Source organism: Psittacula echo (assembly GCF_963264785.1).
Source record: "Psittacula echo genome assembly, chromosome: 3".
In the NCBI taxonomy this organism is placed as follows: domain Eukaryota; kingdom Metazoa; phylum Chordata; class Aves; order Psittaciformes; family Psittacidae; genus Psittacula; species Psittacula echo.
In genome coordinates this window covers 1,374,674-1,387,896 of record NC_137736.1, presented here as the reverse complement: position 1 = coordinate 1,387,896, position 13,223 = coordinate 1,374,674, and the positions used below count along the sequence as shown (strand labels likewise).

Genomic DNA, 13,223 nt, shown 5'->3' with positions numbered 1-13,223 from the left:
GTCTTGACGTATCCACATCATCATAATGGGGGGGAAAGTGGGGAGGGTGAGTTGATCAGTTCTCAGGAAAAGATTGGGAAACCCTTTACAATCTTGCAATTTTTCCCTGTCCTGCATGGTCCAGTAACGTTTTTCCAGGCATGATGATTTCATACTGGTGATAACAAGCACACTTATGGTAGTGTTTCTACTTGACAAAAACTGAGCAAGCAAACACTAGAGCTGAGAATATTTATTCAGAGTGTAGTTTTTGAACCCTATGTAAATATAACTTTCTGTGCTACTTAACAAAATGACTTTCAAGTTAGAGTGTACAAAGATCTGAATATAGAACAACTTAGTGTCTCTGGTTTTTCACGGAATTGAAATGCCCACATTGGTTGTTAAAGTCCGGTCTGCATCTTGGGCCCTCAGTGTAGATTCTTGTGATAATATACAGGTATACACATATGTAATACTTTTACAGATACATAATTTTATGTGTATCATACTACACATAGCTGTACAAAAATGTGTGTTACCTTCTATTCTGCTCTATTACTTGAAATAGTCTATAGAGACACCAAGTGTCCTGCTTGCAGTGGAGAGGTCACTATGAACGTGTGCAAGTATAAGCTTACTGTAAAATGAAGACCTGAAATACTGTTACCTACAGAAAGCTATTTGCTAATCAAAGCTCAGATGCATTCTGGTACTATCCGTGAATTTGATTCCAAAATCCTTCCTGTGCTTTTGTAGATAGACTTGAGCCTGTATCAGAATGTAGCAATTCAGTTGCACTGAAAAGGTAATAAAGACAGCTGAGGAGAGATAATGTGTTTTAGTTAATGTCTACTGTAACTTTTTCTGTCCTTTCAAATTTTCGTAGATAATATTTAGCTTATAAAGAAATGTGCATATTTATAACAATCTTCTTGCGATGCAGCTATCTGTTCCCTGATGGGCGAAGTTATAATCCTGATTTGACAGGATTATGTGAACCCACGCCCCATGACCACATAAAAGTCACACAGGTATGTTGCAGAGTTTTTAAGTCATTTTTTAATCATCGCTTCCCTCAGCATCCCATCTAGCAGTGATAATAAGCTTTTATTAAAATGTGAGAAATAAATTCTTAAGAGTGAAAATATGTTACTGATGCAGGGTCTTAGATGAAGAACAGGGTAATAGTTCTTTAAACTCTAGAGCTGATGGTGATGCAGACGGCATTTCTTGGAAAGTTCAGTTATTATAAGCTTCTTCCAAGTAAGAAATGTGTTATCAGAAAAATCTTTAATAACTGTTAATTATGCTGCAGGTTTATGTAGCTTGGTGTTACCTTGCTAATAGCAGATGGGAATACAGAAATAAAATCAAGATCACAAGATAGTTTTAAAACCTGAATAGCAGTGGTAGTTTGATGTCTCCAGGAGGAAAAGTATTTTAAAAAATTTTATTATAAAGTATTTAAAAACATTTAGCACAAAGATACTGGTTGCAGGATCTCTCTCCTGTCTTCTCTGTCCATTGTGCAAATTAAAAGAGACATCAGGGAAAAGCAACAGAAAAAATTACCTGCCTAAAAGAAGTCACTTTGCAGAGAAAATTAGGGTATTTAGATGTCTTCTGTAGTCTTGTTGAACCATGATCTCATCAAGTGATGTGCATGTTTTTGACGCTCAAGGAGTAGGAAGTAGCCACCCCAAGACAAATGCTTGATTAAAAATAGTGCTGAAATTAACACTAGTAGGTGAAAGTATGCTATGTAGGACGTTTTTCCTGACAAAAGCACCTCAAAGACCTGAGGATATGTTCAGGGAAAGACATCAGACTAGATCGAAGCCTTACTGTTTCACATGGTCTTCTGTTTCTTCAAAGCAGACTGGATGACCTGCTGAATCTTGTGGAATTCTGAGTGCTCTACGTACATTTCACCTCCAGAAATATTTTAGGGAAGAAGTATTCATTATCATGTATGGCATTAGCACAAATACCATCATGAAAATATCTGTTTCTTAAGTAAGAGAATTCTTAAAGAGAATTCCCTGAAGGAAATCTGAGTACTTCTATTTCTCCAACTTACTACTTTTCCCTCCAGTCTTAAAATAGTAATGAAAGAGTAATGCAGAGATGAGATGTTTGTGTTGCATAATTTTATAGCCCGATATCCTTACTTTTCCTCAAGGAGAGGAAAAGCAGCTTAGACATACTCAGTGATTACGTTGTTCTTCCCAAGCCAATCATCTTGTGTTTTGAATTCGGGGGATGAATCCAGTTGCCTCTGAACTTGTAGTTGTGAGCACACCTTTAGTTAATTCTCATGGTTATTCAACAGTCTGAACTATGTGAATGCTGTCTTAAATAATATAGAACTGCAGGAGTTTAAAGCTGTTGCTAGAGCTGCTTAAATTACAAAAAGATGATATAAAAGTGGCTGCAGGGCTAGATTGCTGCAGATGGATTCTTTGTGAGAGCTCTACCATAAGCAGTACATACTGACTACAGCTGCAGATATGAGCTGTCTCTTTTTTCTCTTTTTCTTAGCATCATATCCTCTCCCTTTACTCAGCAGTAGCTGTTTATTTTCCTGGAACCCGGTTTCTACTTATTTTAAGCTTCCCAGTGTTATTTTTGTTTTTCAGGATTAAAAAAACTTGGTTTCTACACAAATGCATTTAATTGCTGGTCCTCAACAATACCTAATTCTAGAAAAATATTCTGGACTCAAGTTTTATCTATTATTTATTTCTTCTGAAGGTGTTCTTATCTCTTCCTGTTGATCTTGTTAGGATACAAAGTGCTGAGTGATCTGTGCTTGGCTGTTGCAATCCTATCCTGAGTGGTATTGTTGCCATACTTGCTTCACAGAGGTTGTCTGTTTCAGTTAACCATACTACTATACTGCATACTTGATGTAGGTAGAAGGCCCTTTTGCTGGTCAGCTTTCAATTCAATTACTTCTACTAGTCCTAAACTTGTACCTAGAAAAGGAAGTCCCAATTTTGTTCCCATTTATCCCTTAATTTCTCACTTAAAACCATTTGTTCGTTATCTTCTTATTGACTGCAACTGAGGAAAAGCAGGATGTATGCCTTGCATAGCAGTTATGTGAGAGGTTTGTAGAAAACCTAATAAGCACGGATATTTTAAACTTGCTTTTGTAGAATGCATTGTGGTATATCGCAGGTTTAAAGAACCAAAATAGTAAGCTGCTTCAGTAGCCTTAGTGTGGCTTTTGAATAGATCAGTAGCTGCGGTTTCCTTGACTAATAAGTGAAGTGGATTGGAAAACAGGGGACTCAGAGGAATGTTTGTCACTGCTGGTGCTTAAGTATATTCTTTGTGAACAAATCACAGGAAAAAAATAATCATGACTTTTTTGTTACAGGAGCAGTATGAATTGTACTGTGAAATGGGTTCCACTTTTCAGCTGTGTAAAATCTGTGCTGAGAATGACAAGGATGTGAAGATAGAGCCTTGTGGACACCTTATGTGCACTTCTTGTCTTACAGCGTGGCAGGTACTGTCATAGTTCAGTTAGTGGAGAAGAGGATGGAGTTCTGTTACATCCTCTTTACAGTGTGGGTATATGTTTACTTTTCCAGGTACTCAGTGAGAGGGTTCAAGGACATATATATTTAAAATGATAAGCTTTTTCATTTTGTTGACCAAAATCTCTAAAAAGTGAAGTTCCAGGAATGGTTAAAATCTTGGACTTGTATGCTTGCCAAGGCCATTTGCTGACAGCTAAGTGGATTTCCTGAGCACAGTATCTAGTCAGACAGTGAAAGCTGGGCATTTGGTGCCAATTCAGTGACTAGGTCACTTCATGATATATTCAAAAGGCATTAAGGGCACAGGTAGCAGCTGGGAGTGGTTAGCTTTAACTGAGACAGTGTTTTATAAGGAGATGTTTTTGGTGAGAGAAGGATTCAGTCAGTAGTGCAGGTAAAGAAATGGCCTGTGGCAAAACAAGCTTAGGATTCTTGTGTTTCATGATGGTAATGCATAAAGCACTAAACCACCTAGTTTTAGACAGTTACTGGGGTAAGAGATTGAATAGAAGGAAAACTCTGATCTCTTGTTATGAATTACAGAATTTCCTAAAAACCACAGAGGCTTCCTGGTGACACAGGTTGGTGTATTTTGTTCATCTTGTTCATGGACATATCAGTCTAGGAAAAGGGAGGACTGATACCTTTAAGTCAGTGCAGTTAACAAGCGCTTGACTTAAAAATGAAAATAAAAGGCAGTGGACATTCTTCTTTACAACTTCTGACCTCCCTTTAATAGGTGCTTCTAAATTGAAGCAATTCTACCACCTTCTGCCTGCCCCTTTCTTCTTCCTATCTGTATTTTGTGGGGAGAAGAAAGGGTCATTCCATTCTCAGGCAGGATTCTTTTTTTTTTCCATTAGCAATAAAGCTTGCTGGAAAAGCAATTTTATTAGTTTCCAATTTTGTGTTCTTTATGAAGCTGGAGTTTGATGCTCCAAACACAAATCTGTCAAGTTGCCCACAGATCTGAAATTCTGAGAAAATTTCATTTTAGACATACCCTAATAAGATTATTTATTTTACTGCTGACCAGCTGCTGAGCTGGAACAGTATTTCTCATTTCAGGAGTATCCTTTCTCTGTTCTTACCAGTTCCATTCTGAGTGTCAGACTGATATCTTTGTACTTTTGATTGCTGCATGTCTCATATTATGGTAACAGCATGTGCCAGTGTTGAGACAGTGATGTGCTCTGATTCTGGAGACTTGACAAGCTAAGGTCCTCAGTACTTTGACTAATGGCTAAGGATCCAGGAAGAAGACACAACAAAGCATTTCAGGCTCAGAGAACTAATGTTCAAAACCATCAAGTTTCATCAAAACGTTGCAACCACCCGTAATAGACCAGGTACATTTTGGACTTCATTAGAAATATAGCTTTTATATAATTACTGAGGCAATGAAGAAATATTACACTGTAACGGCATCAGCTGTTGCAAGCTTCTGGTGGGCTAGTGTTTAATTGGCAGCATAACTGCTCATTAGATGTGCCTCAAGAGGTCCAATACAGATGTTTTGACTAAGCAGAAAAAAATTGAGTAAGCAACATTAGACCTGCATAGACACCTAAGGCTGATTGAGTTGTTCACCTTTATGGAGATCAGTCTGTCAAATAAGACTTGGTTTAGCTGTTTACTTTTTGCATTATGCAATAGGAGTAAAATGTAATTTTCTTCCACAGAAGTCTGCTCTTGTCTGAGAACTGCAGGTCTGGACTTTATTCTAAAAGCATATGGGCATGTATGCTGCATTGTAAGGTTCACAGTAGCTACTCTCGCAGTGTCCTAAATAGCCTTTCTGTGGGCATGAACAAACGTGTATTCACATAGACATGTCAGAGCTCAGTTTCAATTTCTCAGTTGTATTCATACTGTGGAATACAGGGCTCTTCTGCTGTGTTTGGTTACCCAATGGAGTTTGGGGAACTTAAGTGTTTTTCAGAAGAAGGGAAGGAAGCTGCTAGTACAGAACTATTTGACAACACAGATAGAAGAAGGCCTTGAAAATTAAAAGCCCTGTGCCTCATCTTAAGGCTGATTTTAGAAAGTGAAACTGTAAGGAATTCTATGAGTAAGGGAGGACTTCCGTTACATACAGTTTGGAGACACTGTCTGAGGTAGTAAGGGGTGTTGACAAGACTATGTAATTAGGATGCAAGGCTGCTAAAAGTAGATTACGTCTATTTTTTCATATAAAATGACAGTCCAGAACTAACCATGCAAATAGATGTGACTGTTTGTCAGGAGACAGCATTTATAGCTCTCTGGCCTTGGGATATAGTTCTTCCACAAACTGGATAATCATCTGTCAGTTTAGTAAGACTGGCAAGTATCAAGATAAAAATAATGCTAGAAAAAGAAAGTCAAAGATGTTCCTATATCTGAGAAATCAAAAAGCTGTGCTTGCTTGATGGTGTTTCAGGGTAGGTGGGTTATTTAGAATTAATTCTGGTGTTTGTATCTTTTTAGCTGTCTCTCTGACTATAAATACGACACAATGTGATAGCTGAATTCAGGCTGAATTATCTTGATCCCTCAAAACTTCAGGGCTCTTTTTTTTTTAGCTTTTTTTTTTTATTTCAAATCTTTGTCATGCCTCTTGATGGAAAAAATTCTTTCTTAGTGCTTGAAAGACTTCTCTGATATTTTTCTTCATTTTAGTCTGAAATCCACTATAAAGGCTTTTTGATTACTTTGGATGAGGAAAAAATATATCTGAAATGAGTAAAAGGAATGGAAATTCGGCTGCTTGAAAATCATGTAGCACATTATATCACTTAGAAGTTAAAATTCAAATGATTCTTTTTCCCGATAATATGTGAAAATAGTCCCTTGTTTTACATAATTTACTGGAAATGTGGTAAAGTCCTGGTTTGTTACTTAAGTCAAAAAATGTTTGTAGCTTTAGATGTTCTGTATGTGTATTGCTGAGTGATGGTAATGTTGCAGCTGTGATGCGTTGTATACATGTTCTTGAGGGAATGCGCTGCGTGCCTTAAAGCTCATCTGCACTTTCTACCTTAAAATGAAAAAGAAATACTTCAATATAAAAGATAATGTAATAAAATGCATTATCTCTGTCTACACACCTCACCTTCTTTCCTCTAAAGGAATAGGAAAGTTGTAATCCTAAAAGGCAAGGTGTTACTTCCTGACATGTAATACTAAGACAATTACCATTTTGGTGCTTCGTAGAGGTAATGGTTGCATTTTTGATTAGTTACTTTTAAGTGAAGCTTAATCTTTTGACGACAGACAGCTTTAAAAATGCAGTCTTTTTACCATTTACTGCAGTTAAATATCTATGCATCTCTTTCCTGTTTATTTCCATGCTTCTTTACAAGCTCTTAGAGACCTGTTAAGGGCCTCTTTTTGTAGAAAGATTTAAGACCTACTTTTAAAATTGCTTCTCTTTTTTATTTTTAAACATTTTTTTTTTTCTTGCCTGTAGGAATCTGATGGCCAAGGCTGCCCTTTCTGCCGCTGTGAAATCAAAGGAACTGAACCAATCATTGTGGATCCTTTTGATCCAAGGGATGAAAACTCCAGGTGCTGCAGTATTATTGACAGCTTTAGTATGCCCATGTTGGACTTGGATGACGATGATGATAGAGAAGAGTCTTTAATGATGAATCGTTTGGCTTCAGTCCGAAAGGTAAGGTTTTCAAATACTGTGCAGCAGATAAAGCTGTATGTTTGTAAATGTAGCTGCCTGTAACTTCAAACTATGAGAGGTTGCGCTTCATGCTCTAGTTTTCACCAACTCGCTCAAGAGTTCTTGGGTTTTAAAAACCAAGTGCATCAACACTGCAGCAGTTATGCTGGAGATGAATAGGAGGAGAAAGAAAATTCCACATTCTTACCTGATACGAACTGTGTTAACTCTGTTTATAATGGAGGTAGCGTGAGTTTGCACCAGCTGAGACTCTTGTCCAGAATATGCGGTATGGACAATTGCCTGAACTGTTATTTGTAAGGAAAAAAGAATTTCATGCATGCAGAATGTATTACTAGTTTTCTGCAAATGTTTGTATACACATACTCAGAATGTTTGGTGATTAAAGTTGCATTTCTAAAGAGATTATAAATATTATTGCTTTGTAAGGGTAACTTGTAACTGAATTTGTATTGCTTTTAATTGTGTTTCATGTGAGTTGTCCATGATTTTCCACCACCCCCCTCCCCCTTTATTTCAGTGTTAGGTTCTTTTAGTGGAAAAAGCTTATCTGAGATTATTCCTAGTGACTTTGTGTTTTAGGGTGGTTTTGTTCTGCAAGGGCTCTGTGTTAAATTCTGGGACCTTCTTTCTTTGATTATGAGAGATTTTCTCTTTGATAAATAAGCATTATCATTAACAAAAGTTTATGTTGTTAGTTTTTTACTTTAGTCTGGAATGCACATTGACATAGGCCGTGCAACACTGCATTTTACACTATATTTTCCATATTTTCCCTTTAAATAAGGTCATCTAAATTGAATAGTTGCCTTGGAATTAATTCAGTAACATCTTACTTTTCCATTCCCTTATCATTGTATTTTGGGTTTTTTTAAGGGGGAAGAGGGAAGTGTTTCACCCTCATATCTGAGAATATCTCTCAGTTAATACAGTTGATATACATACTTCTGATATCCTTCCTAAACTCATATGAGTCATATGAATCATTTTTGTGTTGTCTGTGTAATAAAACATGGCCTACTCTTGGGAGCAGTTTATCCTTCCTTCCTGGACTTAAATTGCAGTCTGCAGCCCGACCTCTGTAAGATAGCCTTGAATTGATGGGCTTTTATAGCACTATCGCTTCCATGATAAGGCAAAAATGCATTATGCTTTTATCAAAAGGAGGAACAACAAGCTTTACTATAAGAAGTCTTGTTTTCACTATCTACCAAGTGCTTGAGTGCTTTGGTGCTTGCTATTTTTATGTCATTGATTTCATTCTTGGGTGAGAGAAACCTGCTTAATTATCCCTGAAGTTTAGGAACAGCATTCTCCATGTTTTGCTAGCCTCTTGAAGTCCCTACTTAAACATGCTGATTTATCAGCTCGTTTGGTCATTTTTTAACTACTGTTTTCCTCTTAAAACTGTTACCAGTGGTTGTACAGTGATGCTTTCAACAGCACCACCTGTGTGACATAGGATGTTATTTATATACATACACTTTTTGTTAGCAATGCCTTCATCAGCTTTGTCTATTTCTTGTAATGCTGATTTACTTTTTCTACTGAACAGTGTTTTTTTGTAGCCTGCTAGAATAAATTCTTCTATTCCTTTATGACAATATCTAGGAAATTTTGTTAATGCTGTTAATATGAACGTTGTACTTGCATAATGGCTGTGCTGTATTCATTTTATTTGTTAAGTGATGGGCATTAGGTGACAGACAATAATACAGGTCTTGCAGCCAACATGCTGATGTTGTTACTGTGTAGTTCCAATTAACAAATTTTTCAGTTCTTATTTTTTTGGAAAGAATGTTATATGCTTTCTCAACATGAAGGTGTTAATCCTTGAAAATCGTAAGGGCTGATTTAGTCTCACGTTACCTGGCTAGAAATCTGTTTGTGTCAACATCCAGCTATAATAGTGTGCTGGGATGTTAAACTTGCTAGGAGAGTAAAGTTGCAGGGACATGAAGTCCTGATGAAAGTGACTGTAGGGCTTTGATGCGGTGCAGAAATACTCGGATCAACCCCTATTGTCCTGAAATGCTAGTGGGATGGGCAATGTCAAAATGCTTTCAAGTTGTTACTACCAATTTTCAAGCTTTGGAACTTGTGCTTGGAAATACGTTTATGTAGGAAAGAATAGTTGCAGTAAGCTCATTTTAGAAGCGCACGCAGTCAGATAGATCACTGATTAAGGGGCCTGGGTGGATTTTTAAAGGAGCTGTTCTTGACAGGATGAAAAACACTTTTTGGAATTGTCATTAAAGTGTAAATAAGAGACAGTATTTTATCACCTGCTATACCTGTATGAATTATAAGTTGGATATCAAAAATACCAGTTCTGCTGTTTATCACTGTGTCTCTGAAGCTTACTCATAAACTGAGAGGTACCTGAATTAAGTCCCTGAGGGACCTCAGACTAGAAAATGCTTTAAGGAAAAAGAATAACCACAGTTCTTTAATGGAATGAGTAAATGGATACACTTATGAGAAAAATGAATCATTCTTGCTAGGTGTTGTGAGTCAGCAGCAGCACATCAGCTGTAACAGAGGCTTTAGAGAAATGTACTGCAATTAGTCTGTTTGTCTGCCTCATCAAGTAGCTTATTTTTTTTAATTTGCAAATTGTCCACAGATATTTCTTTATGAAAGAAAGATGAAAAGTGGTGCCAAAATCTCTGTTAATTGTCTCAGCGCTGAGGAGTTTCCAGCCCCATGGTATCAGATTAGCTAATGCAGTTATTGCCTGAAGCGTTCCTTTTCTTAGTTCTGTACCGTTTGTGCTAGCTAAGCACAAGGTTAAGAAATGCACATTAAAGAAATGTTCAGATTACAGGCTCAGGTAAATATTAAAAACTAATTTCTTCGGATTTTTGAAGAGGGCATTTGAGTCTCTAGTAGCCTATGTTTATTATTCCATCATGTTTAATATTCCCTTCTCCCAATGAATTTAGTTCTGTTACTGTACCTTGTATAAGACGTATTTTAATACATGTCTTTTTAAAAGGAAGGAAATAAGGAAAGTGTATGGTGCAGAGGTTCTTCTTAAGAGCAAATAATTTTGAATTCATAAGTGTTAAGATTTTTGTTTGATCTAAATAATACTACATGAAAACATAGAAGGAAGGCCCTTAGGGGTATAGGTTTTCTATGAGGCTTTCAATAGCTTAAAGTGATTTAACATTCTTTAAAAAAACCTTTATTCTAAAACTAACTGAGGTTACCTGGTCTAGGGAGTTACTTTTTTTGTCTGCAATGAATTTCCTATCTGTCTGAATGCACCAAAACCTGACTTCAATTCATACTGTTGCTTCAAAATAGTTACAGGAAACTGTCATAGCTGAAAGCTGCTGTTTGTCATGATTAAGCTTCTTCCAGCAGATAAGTCAAACTTAACAAAAGACCTTGGTTCCCTAAATACAAAAGGTGACTGGTTTTTTTTACTCCTCCACATCATTTCCATGTTATTAAATTGACTTTTTTCTGGTGATGTAAAAAGGCATGTATTACAAGGTTTGAAATATGTAGCAGGTATTCCCTTCAGCTGTCCATTTTTAACTCATACATACATGTCACTTCTTTCTTAACAGTACACCTAGTTTGTGGGAATTTGTTAAAATTATACCTACTATACCTACCTACGAGAGAGTCCCTCACTGCTTAATTATTAGTCTTTGAAAGAGGCATAAACACTGAGAGACAGCGTGCTGCCCTTGGTTAAAATGTTTTTTACTGATTCCCTTAGGCAGTGTGGTGCTGACTCTCACAGCCTTAACTGCCTCTCCCTTCTTCACATGTATCTTCTTGGGTCAGCAAAGGACAGATCAAAGAACAAACCTGTGTATGTAAAAAATGTTTACATCCACCAGTGTTAAGTGATGTACCTTTATATCCTTGTGAAAATGTTTAAATCCAGATGATACTGATCTGTCCATGTCACAATTTGTCCTAACAAGAAATAACAAATACGTGAGTTACTCTAAGTAAAAAAAACTTCAGGAAGCTACTTGGAAATGAAAAGTCCATTTCTGGTATAGGTCTGCTTGGACTTTCTTAGAGATCTCATGAAATTTATAAATTCTTGAGTTTGGTCCAGCAGGACATTATCACTCAGGATAATATTCCTCTGTGATTCACTTCTTAGGATTTGTGTTAAATATGCTTTTCATGCGTGCCTATTTGAAAGGCATTTGAAGTTAAAGCTGTAGATTAAATAGCCTCACTGTTAATATCTCCGTCAGGAAAACCTTCACTAGACATTGTAATCAATGTCAGAAACAGGCTTATTCTTAAGCTCACAACAACTACAGGCAAACTGGGGTATACCAGTATATCCCAGTAATACATCTGATTAAATAACACATGTGATTCAGTCTGCAGTACAATTGTGCAGTAAGTCTCAGCTGCTTTTCCCTTGGCAGCAGTCATGCCAGCCAGATGAAGTCCGTATTGTTACAAAGGAGTCTGTGTTCTTTTCCTTAATTACATCTTTATTGCCCAGGTCTGTGGTGTTGCAGCAGAGCCCCTTTGTGCACTGAAGGTCTGTCTTCTGTCACTGCCAGTTCATTTGTATTAGTTTGTGCTTCAATCACTCACTTGTTTTATCTTTTTGTCACTGTGCTGCTCTTACTGCTCCCTTATTTCCAGTCAATAGAAAATGCACAGAAATCTCCAGTAGGTGACAAATAAAGATTTTAAATCTCTTCCTCCTTAGGGAGTCCGCCAAAAAGAGTAGGTATCACATACATCTGTTAATGCTCTGGTACCCGCATGAAATGCAACCGTCTTGTTCGCGTAGCTGTCAGCAAACATCAAATGATGTAGCTAGACAGGGTGGACAGGAAAAACATGGCGTTTCTTATAATGGGAATATGATGGAAATGTGATATTGAATGCTGAAGATAACATGTTTGTTGCTGTGGAATGTTTAGATCAGTAGATCTAAATAAGGAATCATAATGTTGTGATAGCATTATGGCTGTAAGTAATTGCAGTTCAGGAGTATGAAAGATTATTTTGCTGTTTTGAAGCAAGACTTTGATAAAGCTTAAATTGAAGCCTTTTTCAAAGTAGTAAGTGTGTGAAAATTTCCGTTTCATTTTGGCAGTTGTGATATACTATCCACAGAATATGGTGGGTAGAAATAGCTAAATACTAAGTATGTATGGAACCAGAAGTTCATCACATAAATTAAGTCTCTTGCTTCAGTGGGCTTAAAAAACATGTCAGGTTTTAAGAATCATTGAAATTTTCAATGAATTTTCATTTTCTGTATTTTGTTGCTGCCTACTACATATAAGATAGATCTTTCAGCCACTTGTTTCCATAAATCTGAAAATAGCATCAGACCTCACTGGGTTTTAAATGTGAATATTTCCATGATTGCTGTCTCTGCTGGAGCTGGGCTGTTATGGCAGGAGAAAAGAAGTCTGACCAGTGGGCTCACTAAGGAATGAGCATGTCATTTTGTCTAGAGAAGAACTGTGTATGGGAAGGTTGCCATATAGAAAGCGTGATGGATAGTCTTAAATGCTATTACTACACTGTTGTTCATTTAGCTGTGAGTTAATATTACTACATGCAGTGTGACATTAGCGACTGTCAGGTTGCTCTTTGAGAAAGTTGTGTTAATTAACGTGGTGGTACAGCAATTAGTACATCTGAAATTCCGACAAATGTTACCTATCCAATGCTCTGTTCTCAGTATTTCCTATTTTTCTTATTCTTTGTTTCCAACTCCTGTTACGTACAGGATAATTTCTTAGTTCTCGTGGAGCAATTCCCTGCTGTATGAGAACACGGTATGTTATGCAACACCGTAAAATGTAGTCACTTATTACAACACTTCCATTTATTTTGAATGATTGTATCTTTTTGGAGGTGTGACCTGCTGGTTTGGTTCTATTTCATATAATTCGGGAAATAAATTCATTTTCTATCTGCTGAAGCTAAAGCTTTGAATATATTATATTACGTACGTGGCTCTTGGCTTTCAGGAATGCTTGGTGGAGGCATAACTACAC

General features: G+C 36.8%; 1 protein-coding gene across 1 annotated transcript in view; it reads left to right on the top strand.

Annotated features, from left to right (window-relative positions):
* Window positions 1-13,223, top strand: part of CBLB (Cbl proto-oncogene B) — a gene marked incomplete at its 5' end in the record, with an annotated part of 117,639 nt that overhangs the window by 74,467 nt on the left and 29,949 nt on the right. Inside the window, 3 exons of the mRNA XM_080612531.1 lie at window positions 926-1,013; window positions 3,368-3,499; window positions 6,985-7,188. Of these exons, the coding sequence (XP_080468657.1) occupies window positions 926-1,013; window positions 3,368-3,499; window positions 6,985-7,188 (424 nt within the window). The remainder of the gene's footprint in view (window positions 1-925; window positions 1,014-3,367; window positions 3,500-6,984; window positions 7,189-13,223) is intronic.